Source organism: Cryptomeria japonica, chromosome 9 (genome assembly GCF_030272615.1).
Source record: "Cryptomeria japonica chromosome 9, Sugi_1.0, whole genome shotgun sequence".
Taxonomy (NCBI): Eukaryota; Viridiplantae; Streptophyta; class Pinopsida; order Cupressales; family Cupressaceae; genus Cryptomeria; species Cryptomeria japonica.
In genome coordinates this window covers 260,442,555-260,461,803 of record NC_081413.1, presented here as the reverse complement: position 1 = coordinate 260,461,803, position 19,249 = coordinate 260,442,555, and the positions used below count along the sequence as shown (strand labels likewise).

Here is a 19,249-nt window from a genome sequence, read left to right as displayed (position 1 = left end):
AGACGCCAGTGAAGCCTATTTTGTCCTAGGCGCTCCTGTCCCTCTCCCAGGGACCAGAGCGATTTCTTCCTTAGACAAGTTTCTCGCCAAGATGAAGCAAATTCCATGTCAAGGATGAGTAAAAGGGAGCATAATGAGTCCGTTGAAAACAAGTTTGAAGGTTGGCAAAGCACGAACAAGCCTACAAGTGAAAGTTCGCTCCTGTCCCTCTCCTAGGGACCAGAGCGAAATAGTCAAATATGCTTAAACTTTGAAGGCCACGTTCGTTTCAAATGTTCAAGAAGGAATAAAGAACACCATTTTACGCCTTGAAGACAATTTGATATCAATATGATGAAGGATTTGCACCATAAACTAAAGTTCACTCCTGTCCTTCAGTCAAGGACCAGGGCGATATTCACTAGACTGGTCATTTCTTTCAAGAAACCACGTCAAGGCAAGATCGCACAAGGTCAAAAATGTCTTTGGGAAGATGATAAGCAAGGAACCAAACGTCAAAAGTGACTAACTTGAGCAAAGAGGCAAGTTCGCTCCTGTCCTTCAGTCAAGGACCAGGGCGATATTCATAAAATCAATCATTTTTTCTTCCTAGATCACATCAAAGCAAGGGTACACAAGATCCGAAACGTCATTTGAAAGGTGATGAACAAAGAGTTAAGGTTAAAAGATGACAAATTTAAGCTAGAATTCAAAGTTCGCTCCTGTCCTCCAGTCAAGGACCAGGGCGATAAACACTCAAATATCAAATTTGCTTTGTAAAGGACAAGTAAGTATGCATGGAATGAAAGAATAAAGTTGTTACTTGCCTTGTGATATAAATTAGTGATTAAGGAAGCGAAGACCAAGGAGTAAATGCAAGATCGCTCTTGTCCTCCAGTCAAGGACCAGGGCGATAATGATCTTAAGAGGCATTCATCTACAAAATTGAATAGATCAAGCTCGAGATTCCCAATGTAGATGCCAATTTCAACGTGGGGGAGGTGGTTTTGAACGTAAAAGGCGAGAAATTCAAGAGCAAAATACTAGATCGCTCCTATCCCTCTCCCAGGGACCAGAGCGATGTGGTTTGTACCCCTTACATCTCCCATGTTTTGGCGCTAACATCATTTTCAAATTATTTCAAATGCTAAATTTCGATAAAATGGGCATTTAATAAGTGCGCACAAGACATTTAATTAATTAATTTTGCCTTTAAAAAATCGAAACTATTAAATACGAAGGCATTAAATTAATTAATTATTATTTTAATAAATTGGGGTGCTTGGGTTTTATTATCCATATTTTAAAAAAGTCGGCCTTGATTTTTATTTAAAATTTGTTTTTATTTTGCCTTATTTCCAAAAGTCGGCCTTGAGGTAATTAAGGAGGTAAGCGCTTATATAAAGGGGGTGTGATATGGCATTTTAAAACATCATTCAATCATCCTTTGCATGCGATTTGGAGAAGACAATTACAAGGTGTGAATTTCATCAAGGAGAGGTACGAAATTTCCATTCGAAGGGGAGTGCAAACTTGGTTTGTGTTCAAGTGGAGCGAATTTGCCATCAAGACGTTGAAGACCCCAAAAGTTGGCGAAGTTGACAAGGAAGGCGCCTTTGCTAGAGGAGGATCGCATTGATACTTCAAATTTCGATTTTTGCCTAAGCAATTTCCTTATTTTGCTTTTTTAGAGTTAGCTCTCAATTGAGGTATGGCGAAGTCTTCCCTTGTCTTGAATTTTGAATCTTGATCGTCATATCTTAAATTTTGAATTTTGAAATTTTGAATTTCCTGTAGCTCAATCGAATTTAGGAAATGATAACTCAAAGACTTATCATGAAGTTTCCTAAATTCAATCTCTAATCTAATCTATGTTTATACATTGCAAAATCTATTACTTATTATGAAATGTTGTGTAGGTGTTACGATGGCGACCCCGAAGGCGGGAGCATCCACCAGTCGTCCAGCTCTCACGAAGGAAGATCAAAAGAACGAAGAATTGGAGACCAAGATCGCGTCTAAGTGGAGCAACATTGGAGATACCAACTTGGGAAACTTCAGTGTGAAGAAGTTTCGAGAGGTCCCTTACATTGGCAAGCCATCACCTGTCGCAAGGAGATTAATTGAAAGTGGCATTATCAAGGCGGCCGGCTTCTCTCCAGCAATCCAGTGCCATGAGTTGATGATCGAGTGTGCTCGCCATTATGATCCACAGTCCAGATCGATAGTGTCCAAGGAAGGAGACACTTTTGCTTATCTTTCAGAGGAAGCTATCAGTGAAGCTCTTCACTTGCCAGAACATAAAGATATGATTTATAAAAGCATAGAAGGAGCTAGGTCCATGTACGAAGATGATCCAGACACTTGCCTAAGCGTCATCAACAAGAATTGGTTACTCAAGAGTCGTCCTTGCCTGAGCAAGATTCCGAACACACCACATAGGATCGACTTCCAGGAGGAGTACAGAGATTTGATAACATTACTCAACCGAGTTACAGGGGCCCCTCAAGCCTTCTATTTTGAGAAGTGGATGTTCTACTTCATCCAAGTGATAGTTCAGGGAAAAGGAACAATCCATTGGGCTAGAATGATTAGCCATTGCTTGGACGTACAGTTAAGGAGATTGAAGGCTACCAAGTCTTTCCACATGAGTTCATACATCATATATGCCTTGATCAGGAGCTTTGAGTATGCAGGACTACCTCACAGAGGAGTGATTGGAAGAGGACCTGGCGAGGTCAGGGTTTGTGATTCCTATGTTCACTTGCATCATCCCCCAGGAAGCAACTACAAGTTAGTCAATGATACATTCACGATGAACATCACCAGGATATTGCAAGGCGGGATTCACAATCGGCTATCTCAGGATGCACAAGAGCTTGTGAAGAGGTACGGTGCATGGTTCATCCAATTCCAGAAGTTTACATATATTAGAGTTCAAGAATGTCCTTCACCTCCTTATATGTTGCCGAGATATCCGACAGACAGAATTGTGTTACTTGAGGTAACAAGACAGTTGGCAGCTTATGTGAAAGCATTCAGACACAGACATGGAAACGGAGTTCCTGTGCCTATCATATTAGGGAATTCAGTTGAGGTATGTCCTAATACCCTAGCCATGGATGATGCAGAGAAAGAGTTAGCTTTATATTCATTTTCATTCTTTGCCTTGAGAGAGAGCTTTGATCCATATGGGTATATAGAGGAGACAGTCGGAAGAAAATATAAGCATGAGTTTCAGATAGAGGACTTTGTGATGAATCTCTTGGATGACCTTGAAGTGAAAAGAAAGATGCATTCTAGATTGCCTTTAGACTTCATCAGGAAATGCAAGATTTACAGAGTGGCCGACCAAGCTCAGGACAGTGGCAGACATCTCCAATCATCTTATGATCGAGAAAGCAAATCAGTGAGGCTAGATTGGAATGAACCCGAGGTTGTGGATCTAGATGCTTTGATGGCTCCAGTTTTGTCTTGTACTCGCAGATGGGTTGATGTGCAGCATCAGAAGTTGAGAGAGCAAGGTATATCTATGACTTTCACTTTGGAAGAGAAACCAGTTGAAGGAGGAGCAAGTGTAAGTGAGGGTAATCCTAATCCCAGAAATACAAGCGAAGGCAACCTTCGAAGTGTAAGTGAGGGCAATCCCCATCCAAGAGGCTCGAAAAGGAAAGAGAGACCTGAGAAAAGAGAATCTTCCAAGAAGAAGCAAGAGGCCAACCGAGATCGTTCATCCGGCACATCTTCTCGACCTGAGAAGAGGACACTTGAGGTAGAGGAGTCTATGGAATCAATGGTACAAAACGATAAAGAAGGACAGGCACCTCGAAGGTCACCAAGTGGGTCTCTCCAAGCTAATGAGCTACATGAAGATAAGGAAGATAATGAAGTAACATCTCCTCTCAGAGAAGAAGAAACATTGCCTAATGAGATACAGGTTAGAGAAACAAGATCGGCCATCCCAGATTGGTTAAAGGAAAGACTTACAAGGGTGATTGTGATCGAAGACGAGGACAGTGTGATTGATTTAGAGAGCCTTGTTGGAAATTCTCAAAAGATGACAGAGAAGAGGAAGGCTACTAAGATGTCCAAGATGATCAGAGATGAGACAGGATCCAAGAAATTGCAGATAGCTACACCGGCAGTGGACAAGTATGAAGGTGAGATCCTCGCAGAGGAATATGATGTAGAGACATTTGAGCTTGGTCCACCCACAGCCGAACAGACGTTGGATGATGCCACTGATTCATTTGAGGCACTTAAAGACAAGCTTAGGGAGGAAATGGAAAAGAATAGGAAGCTTGAGCGAGAGGTCAGTGCTTGGAGAGGCTACTTTAGCCATCTCAATCAGCCTTTGAAACGTCAGGATCCAGCAGTATGTCCTACACAAGCACTTCCCCTTGAATCAGTCGGCGAGGCAGAGAGAGTCAGGAGTTTGGTTCAGCTTATGAGCTCTTGGATTGACAAATCCCATACAGTTGCTATTGAATTTGCAACAAGGATGATGCAGACCATTCATCGAGCTATTCAAGTTCTTGAGGTCATCCACAAGTTGATGATAACTGTAGCTGCTTTTGCTCATACTAAGGATGTTATCATTCCTGTCCTGCAAGTAATCAGACAAACATCAAGGAAGGTCCTAGTGCAAGAAAAGATAATGGATGGAGGACCTCATAGTTTACTTCAGTGGTCGACTTTACTCCAGATGAAAGAAGTTCTCTTCAAGGACATCAGTACTAGATGCAATCATGTTGAGGAGGTTATCCACCCGATCCAGGACAGAGTGTTTGAGGTACTACGTACTATTCTTGGCAGGAGGATCGAAGTTGAGACAGATGTGGATTTGCAGGAATTGGAAGATAGAGTCAAGGTCATCTTTTGCAAAGATGAGAATGTTATTACAAATGAGCAACGAGATCAGATGTTTGCCACCATGCTCCTGATTGAGAAGACCAAGGAACTTGAACCTGAATGGGACGCTGCTCTTCTCAAGGCATTTGATCAGGTCATCCACTTAGAAGAACGAATGAAGAATCTTCCCGAGATTCCAATTGCTGAGATCGAAGGAATCGTGTCTAGATTCATTGCATATGCTAAGAAGGAGCATTGGAAAGGGAATAAGATTCTAGATGAGAGGTTGTTATAGATGATGTGGCACCTTAATTGTCATTGGTCTATGTCTCCTAGATTTTTGTGCCAAATTTAATATTTGGCTATGCATTTAATGTTGTGCAATAAAAGGGGAACTTTTGTAATAAAACCCTAATTAGGGTTTAGGTGTCATAATCTTGGCCATTGATCTTCTTTTTGATCTGGACCGTTCATTGTAATTGAGGATGCTATATATACCCTCATTTCTTTTCATTTTGTAACTAGAAACTAGAGATTAGATATCAGCATTAGTGATTAGAGATTAGCAATTTGATAGAAGCAAGTATTTTGTAGCAAGATTGAGCTTTGAAGAAGGAATTTCAAACAATTGTTGTTCATGATGGCTTTGAGATCAATAAAATATTGAAGTTATGGTGTTTTATTGCAATTCTTGTGGTTATCTTCATGGTTGTTCGTTTTCTTGAATCATTCTCAATCAAAGTAGTGTTTTAATTTGAAGGACAAAGTGTTGGACTTGATCGTCGGTGAGATTCACTTTCCAAACCACTAGCTTCTTGCTGATTGTAGGAACGCCTTGCGTGGTCAACTGGATCAACTTGAATCACTTAAACTTTCAATCATTGTTGTATCTTGGATATGTGCCTTCGTGGTAGTGTCTATGATCCTTGATGAATTGAAAAATCATTTGTTACCTTAGAAGATCGCATCAATTTCAATTGAGTTGTTACTTTATGGCAATATTGAAGTTGGTAGAATCTTGCCAAGTCTCGTCCACATTGAGTCATTCTTAGGATTAGATTATACTTTATCTCTTGCAAGCCCCACTCTTTTGATCTTTTTTGAGAGCTTGTTAGTATTAGGAAACCCTGTTCCTGCAGTTCGGATTTGGCGTAAGACCCCCTTGATGAAACAGCAATCACAACGACCACTGGTGCTTATCCACATGTAGAGACCCTACTTAAAAGAACATTGAAGTCACCCTAACTGATCCTTCTTGCGATATCTTCAGCAGTTAGAGATTTTATTCAAGAGAGGATAAGGTACCCTTGGGTATTTTATTCTGTGTATGATTGTGTACAAAATACACGTCAACAGGTCCTAGGGTTTGCACTAATACCACTGACCTGCTTCGATCGTGATCAAGAATTTCCAAGTTTTAACCTAAAAAGTTGAGTTCCTACTTGTTAGGGGTCAGGATGCTTCGGATGGTTTGCCTAAGTATGGATTTCAAATTTCAAGTTAATCTGGTTAAAATTGAAGAAATTGTGGACTTTTGAAATTTTCCAAATATTTTTCTAAGTCTGGCTAATGAATGATGTTGAGTGTTATGGCAGGTGATGAAAACTCCGCCCAAGGTGTTAATGATGGAGATGTCTTCAAAGTCCGCCCTACTTGGTGAAGGCTCAAAAGCTCGCCCTCCATGAAGTTGCCAAGCCTTCAAAAGTCTGCCCTATGGATGAAAAGGGTAGTCTAAGGCAAAGAAAGTCTGCCTTGGAGGAAGCATAAAACTCCGCCCTATGCAAGAGGTGGTCTTCCAGAGCTCCGCCCTTAGAGATGCCTTCAAAGTCCACCTTGTTAGTCACTCAAAAGTCCGCCATGCTTGAAGAAGAGTCTATGAAACTCCGCCCTATGCCAAGAGTCTTCAAAAGTCCGCCATGCTTGATGAAGAAAAGGCCACCATGCTTGATGAAGAAAAGGCCACCATGCATGGTGATCTCCCAAAAGTCCGCCATGCTCAAACATGAAAGAGGTAGCCTAAAACTCCGCCCAAGCATAATGATGGAGGTGTCTTTAAAGTCCGCCGTTGGAGGTAGTCTCAAAGTCCGCCCTACTTGGTGAAGTCCCAAAGTCCGCCCTTAGAGGTAGCCTCTCAAAACTCCGCCCTACCCATGCATGATGATGAAGATGCTTAGAAAGTCTACCCATGCATGATGATAGAGATGCTTCAAAAGTACGCCCTATGCAAGAGGTGGTCTTCCAGAGCTCCGCCCTTAGAGATGCCTTCAAAGTCCACCTTGTTAGTCACTCAAAAGTCCGCCATGCTTGAAGAAGAGTCTATGAAACTCCGCCCTATGCCAAGAGTCTTCAAAAGTCCGCCATGCTTGATGAAGAAAAGGCCACCATGCTTGATGAAGAAAAGGCCACCATGCATGGTGATCTCCCAAAAGTCCGCCATGCTCAAACATGAAAGAGGTAGCCTAAAACTCCGCCCAAGCATAATGATGGAGGTGTCTTTAAAGTCCGCCGTTGGAGGTAGTCTCAAAGTCCGCCCTACTTGGTGAAGTCCCAAAGTCCGCCCTTAGAGGTAGCCTCTCAAAACTCCGCCCTACCCATGCATGATGATGAAGATGCTTAGAAAGTCTACCCATGCATGATGATAGAGATGCTTCAAAAGTCCGCCCTAGAAGGAAGGCATATGAAGTGAACAAGGAAAAGTCTGCCCTGTGGAGAGAGCTGAAAAGTCCACCCTATGGAGATGCCTAAAAGGTCCGCCCGGGGATATGGTGAATGGCAAGTGGAAGCTAAAAAGTCCGCCCTCCCAATAGAGAAGAGAATAAGTTGGATTCCCAAAGTCCGCCTTCTTGAACACTCTAAACTCCGCCCCTTCAAATGAACCCCAAAGTCCGCCTTGAAGCATAAGCTAAAAAGTCCGCCTTCATGTGCCAAAGGTATCAAGTTGAACAAGGTCTGCCCTATGAGATGATGGTTGAGTGGTGTGCAAGCCTCTCAAAAGCCTGCCTAAGGTGATGAAGGAAGAAGCATGTCTATCAAACTCCGCCTTGAAGGTGTTAAGGGTAGCAAGAGGTAAGTCTAAGGCAAGTAAAGTCCGCCTTCGCAGACATACAAGATGGTTTCAAAGAGAGTGAAGTCCACCCAAGATGAAAGATGATGCCTATGTTGAAGAAGTCCTCAAAAGGTGAACTCAAAAGTCTGCCCTCCTAACATCATGGCCAACTAAAAGTCCGCCCTATGCTGGGATATAGTTCCAATACTTGTGCCAACACTCCAAATAAGTCCGCCATGTGATTAAGGAGTCAAGCCAAGTCAATAGCAAGTTTGAAAATAAGTTTAAAATGCAAGTGATGTCATTAAATCCATGAAAGAATTCGAATTGCTAACTGAATTAGAAAGCTTTTGGAATGGAAATCATAAGGAATCTTGCAGACTTGAGAAGCAATTCGAACTTAAAATCCAAAATAGAAACTTTTCAAAGAGGAAATAGTGGAAGATTGACAAAGAATTCGAACTTGTAGCCAATATAGAAAGTTTTTAAGGATGTAATCTTGAGGATTCAGTTTGAATCAGAACTCGGAATCAATTTAGAAACTTGCACTTTGTAAACCAAAAAGAAGATTTTCGAACTTGAAGAGATGACAAGCCAACTAAAGTCTGAAATAGAAACTTTCTCCATGAATATTCAGGACTGAAGCTGATTTAAAAACATGAATTGGAAAGATATTTGCGTGTTTCTAATTGTGAAAACCAACTCTAATACAAATAAGACATTCCTCCTTTCATTATTGCACAACAAAAGTTCGAACTTTCTGAGCAAGTTAAGAGCAAATTTCAGAGTTATCTTGTAGGATGAAGGAGGTTCAAAGAAGGTTTTCTCAGGTTGAGCGTATTTTTGGAGGCATTAATCATCATTTCCAGCTTTGTCCTTCATAAAAGCTGACAGATTTTGGAGTTCAATCAACTAATAGAAGGCAGAACTTTCAAGTTTTCTGAGTTTTGTCCCTTCTATATTCTCATTTATGTCAAAGGTGAAGTTGATTGGTGGGCAGACTTATCAATTTTCTCTGAGTGTATTGGAGGTGTCTTTATCGGGTTTATCCAAAATTTTGATAAGAGGATCATTTTGGATTGAACGTTCTTTCTTTCAAGCATGACCTTCTAAGTGTTTCAAAGCTAAAAGTATTGAGAAATCGGAAGATCAAAGCATTCTGCCATCTAACCTTCGAAACTTTGCACTAAAAGATAGATTTCTAACTTAATTTCCTTTGATTTTGCAGGTAGCAGATGGTAGTAAAAGTGGGATCATCATAGAGATCATAGCTGGAGTTTCAAGCCAAACGGAGGATTGAGGACAAGTTCACGGGCAAGGTTCATCCGAGCATGAAGATGGCCAAAATTTGGTTAAGTATGGGAAATGTTTCACAAAGAAAATTCCAATTTCCTCAATTATGATGAAGGCATGGAGAAATTCTTCTCCAAATTTCAGGGTATCAAGAAGGAGGGCATGATCACAACGAATGTTTGAACAGCTTGATCCCATCATTTCATATTTGCAAGGGGTTTATCTAGAGCTTTCCCCCTCCTCTCGCGCAACATAAATTGGGGCCACGAAGAAGCAAGCATAGAGTCGTCAACAAGAAATTATTCTAAGAAATTCAAGAATTTTCCTTTCGAGCTTCATGGGCTTGCCAATCATTCCTCCTGAACCAGGAAGAGATCCTAAACCAATATTACAGCCAAACTTGAATTTCAACGACAAACAAGAAAACATCATCACAGAATTATACAGCTTAGCTTGGAGTGTAAAAAGAAATTATCCTGACTGGTGTCGAATGTGCTTTATCCTTGAAGAGGAGGAAGCGATTGTTGATCGCATTGACGCACAAAATCAAAGGGAACAACATCCATTACCACCCCAAGGAGTTGATCCAGCTCTCGTACCTGCTCCTACACCGCCTCAGCAAGATTTCGAGTGACTCACGCTACGGTGGTGCCTCGTCATCTTTCGACCAATCAAATTGCTCCAAGTCAACATGCCCAAATTCAATGAACCTGATTTATCCAAAAAGGAAACTAGACGCATACTTTAGTGAGAATGGCAATTGTGCCACATGTAATGTTCTAATTCATTCAAACTGATAGAGTTCTGGGAAACCCTAATTAGGGTTTGCAACTTTCAATCTGGGCCCTTGATCACTGTTTGATCTCGTCCGTTCATTAATTTTTTAAAACTATATAAGGCTACCTCCTCTCATTTGGAGAGTGTGAGGTTTTCGACATATTATTGGGTGAAGGTCATTTTCAAATAATATATTACGTGTGCACTTTCTCTTGAGGCTTTGTAATCTCTATTGTTTGAATGATTAGCATGGTTTCACTTTCCTCAACACTTTAGTTAAAATAAATTTAGATTTGCTTTCATGTTATTAGAATTGAATGAAGGATTTGATAAGTGTTAATTGACGGTGTATCTCCACTCATACTTTTGGTGAATGGATGATTTCCATCTCACTGTGCAAAGTTAGTCTGAGCCTATCCTCTGTGCTTGCCAACATTTCAATCATAAGCACAACCCGTTGAAGATTGCACCCACTTTGTGTAGTTGTCCTTAGTGTGGCAAAGCAAAGTGTGGTTTCCCGAGAGCAACCAGTTGATTCTATCTCTGGAGTTCGTAGGATTAGATCAGCTTTCTTAAATCCTATCCCTTTTTCCCTTTTTGAAAGTCTAAATCTCAAAAATAAAAATAAAAGAGAGAGCCTGAAATCGATAAATCTATCTAAGTCCAGAAACTTGAAAGACACTTGTTAATGTAAGTCCCCCTTGAGATTTTCAGCAAACACCACCCGAGTAGCTATCCCACTAAAGTCTCTTGTTCACACATATAGACCTTGGAATTAGTAGTGATTTTTCAGGAGAGGATAGAGTACCTTTGGGTATCTTATTCTAATGTTTGGTAGATAATAAAACAGACACCAACACTTATCACTGTTGTAATTGGGTCGGTGACCATTTGATTTTATGAAAGCTTTTGATGCCGTGGTTTTTTACCTAAAAGGGTTTTCCACAAGATAAATCTTGTGTTCTCTTAGTGTTTATTGGTTTAGCTCTATTGATTTGTTTTTATCTGTATTAAAGTTTTTGAAATACTGATTCACCCACCCCCCCTCTCAGTATTTCTGATTTAGTTTACACCCAATACAAAGAAACAGCCCAGATGATCTAAGATCAACGGCCAAGATTAACAAATAAAACCCTAATTAGGGTTTGTTACAACAAACTCCTTTTGGCCAATGAGAAAATTACAATATTTTGAATAATTAATGAGAAAATAGGAGCCATTTAATATCTTCCACTTGTTGAGTCTGGTTCATTGCACCTAGACATGCCTGACTTGGAACCCTTTGATTGGTCGATTGATGACTGGGATGACATCTTAGCTTGCCTTGTAGATTTGATTCCCCATAATAAAGAAGTGTTGATACCTTAGGCAATATCTCCCGATACTCAACATTTCCAGTTATTGATGTGATGAAGATGTTGAGACATATTCCCAAATTGCATCATCTTTGGATGATCAAGTCTTCTAACTTTGATTATCTCTTCTGAAATTGTCTTTCCTTCTTGATAATTCTTACATTTTACTCTCATATTTGGGAATTTTCCTCCTTTATAATGCATTTCGTCCTTGATCGTTGCTCTAGTCTTGAATTCCTTTACTTGATGTAGGGATTTTTTACCTCCATGTTGCAATATTTCTCAACCAGGATCACCTCTTTGTATTGATTCCTATTCTTGGATTTCCAAAGGAAATTCAAGATTGCTAGAAAATTTTCTTCATCTTCAATGCGTCTTGAAATTGCCGCTCCTTGGTGTGGAATTTTTTGTGTTCACCATCATTCTAAAGTTTTCTTTATGTCTAAACTAATCCTCATCTTCACTTTGATCTTGTACTTCTTGAACAATCCTCCATATTCACAAGTTCCTTCTTTTGATTTTAGATTTCCAAACGAAATCCAAGGTCAATGTCGAGTCTTTCATCCTTGTATGACTTGATTTTCTTGAATGTCTTGATGAAGTGTAAGTCCTTTGTTCCATTCATCCTTGGATTCCGCCTTAAGTGTGAATGTTGTCTTTCCATGCATTGTGGAACCATCTTTCCAACTAGTTCCTTTAAACTTGAACACCTTGAGATAGAGATAGTCCTTTCTGTGGTTGAGTCTTTCTAGTTCCTCCTCCCATATTCTTTGGTGCAAACATGGTACCTATACGAAGCTTAAACTTAATGAATTTAAAAAAAAAAAAATTGAAATGTCAAGGATGATAGATCGATTCCAAAATTCCTTAAGTTCTGATTTTGTTTATGAATTCCAAACATTTTGATCTTCTAAAATCATGATTCAAAACTATGAATGCTCAAACCTCAACAAAATCTGAAAAATGGAATTCTAAAACCTGATGTTTACCTTTCAAGGAAGTCTGATTACAATTGGAATTCAGAGATATCAATCCACTATAGGTCTGGAAATTAAATTTTAGTCCCAAAATCCAAAGACCTTGAGAAAAAAATTCTGCGATTTTGAGCTCAAAGTATGATCACCAAGGCTGAATATATGTCTGAAACTTCTTTGCCTGTAAATGGCAAGGAATCTTGGTTGATCAGCCTCTCGCCTTCACTAGTCTGCTGTTGCAAGGCCTACTTAGAGCAAAATCGAACTTGTGCATTGAATGATTGTTGTTCTCCTTGGGTGTTTTTTCCCTTTTTTTTTGTTTTAAAGTGATTAAAAAAAAACAATAAAGCTTTTAGTTTCTCTTTAAGCAATTTGGGGAAAAGTTTGCTTTTTTCCTCTTTTCCCTTCTAGGAAATCAACCTTATGGATGAATTACTCTTCAATCTCTAAGTGAATTTTCTAAGTGGATTTTCCACTTATCCTCAATTACTTCTTCACTTGGGAAATTCAACTTCCAAGTGGATTTACCCTTTTACCTTACTTCCTTACCTGGGAAATTCGACCTCCAAGTGGATTTTCCCTTTTACCTAACTCACTTCCTTGGAAAATTCAACCTCTAAGTGAATTTTCTCTTTCATCTTGTGGATTTCTTTACTTGGGAAATTCAACCTCCAAGTGGATTTTCCTTTTTTAGAGTAATTTTTTTCACTTCTCTAAAGAATTCATTTTCAATTGGATTTTTTATCTCTCCTTGGGTGGGTTTCATGCCTTCAACAAGATTTCTTACTTAGGAGGTTGGACTTTATAGAATTTTCATTCCTTGCACACAAAAGTAACCTCTAACATCTCCCAAAATGGAAACTCCAAAAAATAGAAAAAGCCAAAAGCAGAAAAAAACAACTTTCCTAAAAAATAGGAAGTTGTCAAAATTGAACTTGGAAAATTGTGTTTTTAATCCTTCGACCCGTCTGAGCACATCTGTAGAATCAGAACGTTCTTTTGATCATTCTTTCTCCTTATTGATTTGATAACTCCTCCGAATTTGAAGAACTTGACTCATTTGTGAAAGTGAGAGACCAGAGACAAAACCCAAGACACCAAAACACTACCCTAAAAAGTGAAAACAAGGGGGTCCCCATTTGCAATGGGACGATGTGTGAAAACGTCACAACAGGTTCCCCTTATGGTTTTTGTCATGTTTTGATTATACTTGATTGTCCTTTGTGGACACATAGATGTTTGGTTAACATCTTTTTGAAGTTTGGTTAACATCTTTTTGAAGATCTTAGTGATGCAAAACCCAATGAATACTATAAAATCAGAAGGTTGAAAAATCAAAATAGTTTAAGTATCCTACATAAAATCTGAATAATTCAATCATGAGGATAGAAATTTGATTAGTTGAACTAAATGAGAAAATAATTGAATTTCAGCAATTCACTGTTTGGAAATGATACATGTGTTTTAATTTCTTGTGGCCCATAAAAAGGGACAAAATTTTGCATATTTACCAAGAGAAAAAACATGCATATCTAGTTGGTGAAGAAGAATTATCCTTTCATTTCTCTCAAGAGATGTAGTTGTTCTTTTTATATTTCGTTCATTTAAATAAAATAAAGGTGTAACATCTAAAAAGTTCATTCCCCATGCTTTTGATTCCAGTATCTAGAGCTTTTCCAAAGGGAAATGGCCCAATGGTAATATGGGTGTCGTGACAATAACCCCAGTTTAAGCTCTACTAGGCATACTTCCCATGTTGATGTGACAATGTTAAGGTGGGCTTCCTAGAAGCATGGATACAAAAATTTTGACAGACTAGATGCCTTTACAACTCATTTCTTTAAGAGGACCCACATTTAAATTATATTTCACTTAAGCTGATAAAACTGTCTTAGATAAATAATTATTAATAGTTGCATTCGAATGTGATGAAAAGTATATGCATTGTGAATTTTCAAAATTGTACCTTGTAAGCAGGTTCATCCCAACAAGGAAAACATCTTCGAGCATCTGTCGGTTCAAAGTGTGTAGCTGCCATGTTCCTTGTCTGACCATTGATCTCGTATTTACTGAAGGATACAAAGCAACTAGTCAATTTTTAATTTTATCCACATTTCTTCAAATTGGGAACCATCAATAATTTAAGTGCTGTTCAAATCTATAATGAATTGTTATTCTAAACTGTATTAATTAACAATATTTACTTGAGAGTAAGAAGCTATATGAATTAGATTTAATCCTCACAAATATCAATGAACCCAATTTTGCAAATGTGTCATAAAGAAACAGACAATAATATTTGTACCTTCTATAAAAACCTTTCATATGGTCATTTAAGGTTCCCTGAAATTCAATACCCAAAATTGCCTCACCATGTGGCAATGCTTCTTCAAATTCCAACACCAAAATCTCATCATTTGCACTAAGACCAACATTATATGGAAATAGGACCTGCAAAGGCAAAAATGGTAATACATAAAACATGGTTTGTTACCTAGAGTTCCCCACACTTAAGCACTTTTTGAATGCTAAATTAGCCCAAGATCAATACAGCATATAAAGGCTTTTTGAATGCTAAACCAGCCTAAAATTAATATGGACACATGTAGTGACGAGCCAAATTAAAAAACTATAGATCTCATCATTAGAATTGATAGTGTTGAAAAACTTCCTATACGGGTGCAAATGCTCCAACCCTAAGAAATACCCAATAACATGAGAAATGAAAACATAAATAACACTTGATTAGATTCATTAGGCACTTGCATTCATCAATTAAAAAAAATTGAAAAGAGGCCTCAGAGTTCTATCAATTCAATTTCAAAACTTACTTACATTATTGAAAATCAAAAAGGAAAAATGAGTCACAACAGAATCCTAGCACAATATGTTTTTCATTAGATAAGAAGGGATTTGAAAGGGCCCTAACCCTTATCGAGAAAGAAAGATCAGGCAATAAGCCCAGCAGAACAACAAGCAACAGCCACAAAACAACTGTGAAACAACAAGAGACACAACACAATATGTTGTTTCAGACTTCAGTCCACTAATTGAAGTTTACACAAATCATACTAGACCACAGACAATAATTGAAACATAATTTTATCATAAAATGTTGATTGCATTTCATTAACTGAATCTTACTTTCTGAGGATACTACTGCAGGAAAGAAAATCTTAATCTGAAAGATGAGGCTGGCAAATCACATCCACCAAAGATAATTAGATTACCATGGACATTTTTGACCTGTTTTGTCTTATTTGTTGTGGTGCAATGGTAATGGAGAACATGCAAAATGTCTCACTCCAATGAGGTGGTGTATAAATTATAATCAAGAGGACAAGTTATGTTGTATTCAATCCAAAAATATTTTACTTGATTGTGTTGCCTAATCATTTTCCATTATCAATGTCATTGCCATCAAATTGTGTGTCAAAAATTAATGTCCAAAATAATTGTTTTCAACCTAGATACAAATTGTCATATCAAGATCCTAAATTTCAAATTGTCAAAACCTTGTAACTTATCTATAACTATAATGCCTCATCCGAAGGACCAAGGCAAAACCTAACGAAACAACTTTTTTTTTTGAAACAAGATTACAACAACAATAGGTTGCACTTGCTCCACAACGTGCATACAAGTGTCATGTAAAACATAATGACACCAGGAAAAAGATAACCATAATGATCTCACCATTGCATAGGAAAGGTGATACTAGTGAAAAACTGAATAGTCATGGGAAAAAGCACCATGACAAACCTATGATGGAGATAAAACAGCTTCTAAAAGATGAGGTACAACTCACAATCACATTCACTCATGACACCACACAATGATAGGATGAGAGAATCATCACCCTCTAATCCATATAAAGGTACAATTTGGACACTTATGATATACTCAATAATAACACCAACAATGGTGGTCTAGGAGCTATCACAACTCAACTAGATAAAGACATGATCAGTTTCTGAGACAAGAAGGACAAGGACACTAACACCTCCAATGCACTCAACAAGACTCAAAAAATCTTTAACAAAAAGGGCCAACCTAGGCAAGAGGTTGTCTAACTAGGATACCTCACTCTCTCCCAACCCTATCGGGGTTCTAAGGTCAAGGATACACCTTACCACATTTTCTACAAGAAGGAAACTCAACCCAAGGAAGCCCGAAGTCCGATGTTCGAAGGACAATTGGGGGTTCGAGGGTTGGAGTTTGGCATACCGAAGACCGAACAAGGAACTGCGAAGGGCCAATGTCCAATAGGTTCTCATCAGGGATCAGAGGTCGAGGATCCGACCTTCCAAGTTTGAAAATCAAACAGTGGAAGCTTGATGCCCACAATCCATCGAGGTTGCAAGTTCGAAAGTACCTTGTTAAGGATCAAGGATGCACCAACCCCTTTCCAAAAATGAAACACGAACATCCGATGCCTGTTGCCCAACACATTTAACAAAATTGGCGATAGAGAATATGGTTTCAAGGATCAGGTGTCAAGGTTCTCGATACATTATCCACACTAAGGAACTCCAAAGTGTGAAGGCCCAATCCATGAAACCCAATACACTTGAAAACTTAGTGCAAAGAAGAAACTTTCAAGGGTCAGAGATTAGGGGTACACTATACTTTGTAAGGATCAACCTCGATGCCCGAGGTACTTAGACAACTTTTATCTTTCAGATTGCAAACATGGTGTTTAAAAAAGGATTTGATGATACAGATAGGAGATTCATTTTAAGTCCAAATAAAGGTTCATATAATCATTTACCAACTTTAGCATAAGCATAAATGCAACTTGATCAAGCAATATACAATCATGCTCGGTTCCAACACTAAGTCATATAATCCAATCCACATATACTAACATGGTTCATCCAATTAAGTTACATCCATCTCAATGAGAGAGGTCCATAAAATAATATTACAAATGTATAAGAGGACTCAAATGTTCTAACAATATACAATTACATTTCAATATTAGATTGAGAAGCATAAGTAAATACATGAGAGATGGGTCCACTGAGCATGTCGATCTACTATCCTCTAGACCGTAACGGTGGTATACACACCATCCAACCACGTGGAATCAAAAGATCCACTCCCTCTATGCTAGGAGATAGTAACATTGGCCACTAGCACACTCACCCAAACATAGAGGGAGAGGGCTCACACACACACCATACATAATTATATATGCTCATACACATTATACAATGAAGTCTTCAATAACATCAATAATGTCAAAGTGACAAGTACAAATCCTCATTGGGCATCGACACCAATGGCACAACTAAACACTCACATTGGGCACACTCACCAATGGAGGAAAGCAATACATCATCATTGGACATGATCACCAATGGCACAAAGCCAAACTCTCACACATGCAAGACTCATGGGCAAGAAGGCATAGGCACATCCAAGCATGAAGAATACACAACATTCAAAAATGCAAGAACAGAGTCAACACCATAAGAAAAGGAATAATACATCTTTTGGGTGCTACTCAAACTAGAGAGCTAGTTGGGGAGAGTCATCACAGAGAACAAGCTTAGCTACCAAGTGGAAACAAAGACCCTCTCATATAGACGAGGACATTCGATCATACAAGTATCGCAGCTCCTAGAGCGGACTTGTCTTCCCAATCACATCCTTAGCCTTAAAGAGCACTCAAGGCATGTTCGAGGCAGCCATTATCTTGATTACTTAATTACCCTTGTTTTATTAGTTTTCACTTGATTAGATGACATCCCCACACAACCACTTTGGGTCAAGGTCATGTTGGGAGCCACTCCCATAACCCTCTCTAATACCTACGTCCTAGGCTCGTCACATTCACCAACGAATGTGGCACAAAATCATGTTGGATATTGCTGCTGCTAGTATATGTTGTTGTCATTGATGTCAACATATTCATGTGTTTTGGTGTTCCGATGATTGTAGAGAGTTGATCTAGTTGGTTTATCTGTTTGATACGCTAAATCAAGTATGTGTTGGTTTCATGATGCTATGTGGTGATCTGATCAAGTTATTGATTCCGGTATGAGGATTGGTTATTCAGTGTTCGGTGTTGCAGTGTTCTGGTGTTTGATCCGTTGTGCTCCGGAATGATTATATCTTGAGTTGCGGATTTGGGAAAGTGTTTGGGATGTTCATGTGTATCTTCAATTCAGATGGTTCGTGATTTGGTGCTCCGCAAGTTATCTTTCTAGTTCCAGTTGCTGCAGTTTGAGTGTTCTTGAGTATCAGCGTGTTGATCGATGAAGATTTGATCAAGTGATGTTGGTGCAGCTATTGCGGATGGTTCTAACATGCTTGTAGGTGTTTCTTAATCGTGTCCTATTTGTTTTGCTGGTCCACATTGATCTTTGTGCTTGTTATTGAGGATCTTATTGTCCGGTGATGTTCTTCATGTTATGCGACATTTTTGGTGGTGTAGCGTGTTGCAGATGATCTTGGCGAGATTTTTGGTGGTGTTGCGTATTCGAGGATTTGACTTGGGTCCATGCTATGTCGGTAACGGCATTGTATTGGTCCAATGGTTGATCTATGTATCATGTGATGTAATTTTGTAATTAGGTCTTGAGGGTTGAGCCAACTGTGTAGTCAAGATTGATGATTTGTATAAATAGGTGTTATATTCATGTAATTTATGTATGTATGGTTGTGTCTGCATTATCAGAGAGTGGTGTATGTGCGAATAAGCAAATTCATCCTTCGGTGTGTAGTGTTGAGCAGAGAGTGTTGCAGAGCAGACAAATGTGCTTAACCGGAACTGTCATCAGGCATTGGGAGATGCTATTCTTTCAATTCATGTAAGCTGGATTGTTGTCTAAATGTTTTTGTAAGGTAGTGAACCTCCCCTGAGAGTTGTAGCCTTCCGAGTTATCATATTTTGAGCAATGAGCTCTAGGCAGTGTGCCTAAACGCATGTGCATTCTCCATTGTAATATTTACACATACTACTACAA

General features: G+C 38.9%; 1 protein-coding gene across 1 annotated transcript in view; it reads right to left on the bottom strand.

Moving 5' to 3' along the window:
• Nucleotides 1-19,249, bottom strand: part of LOC131061913 (aminopeptidase M1) — a 261,597-nt gene that overhangs the window by 210,749 nt on the left and 31,599 nt on the right. The window contains exons 4-5 of the mRNA XM_057995764.2: nucleotides 14,581-14,726; nucleotides 14,242-14,344 (exon numbers count right to left, since the gene is read on the bottom strand). Coding sequence (XP_057851747.2) covers nucleotides 14,242-14,344; nucleotides 14,581-14,726 — 249 coding nt within the window. The remainder of the gene's footprint in view (nucleotides 1-14,241; nucleotides 14,345-14,580; nucleotides 14,727-19,249) is intronic.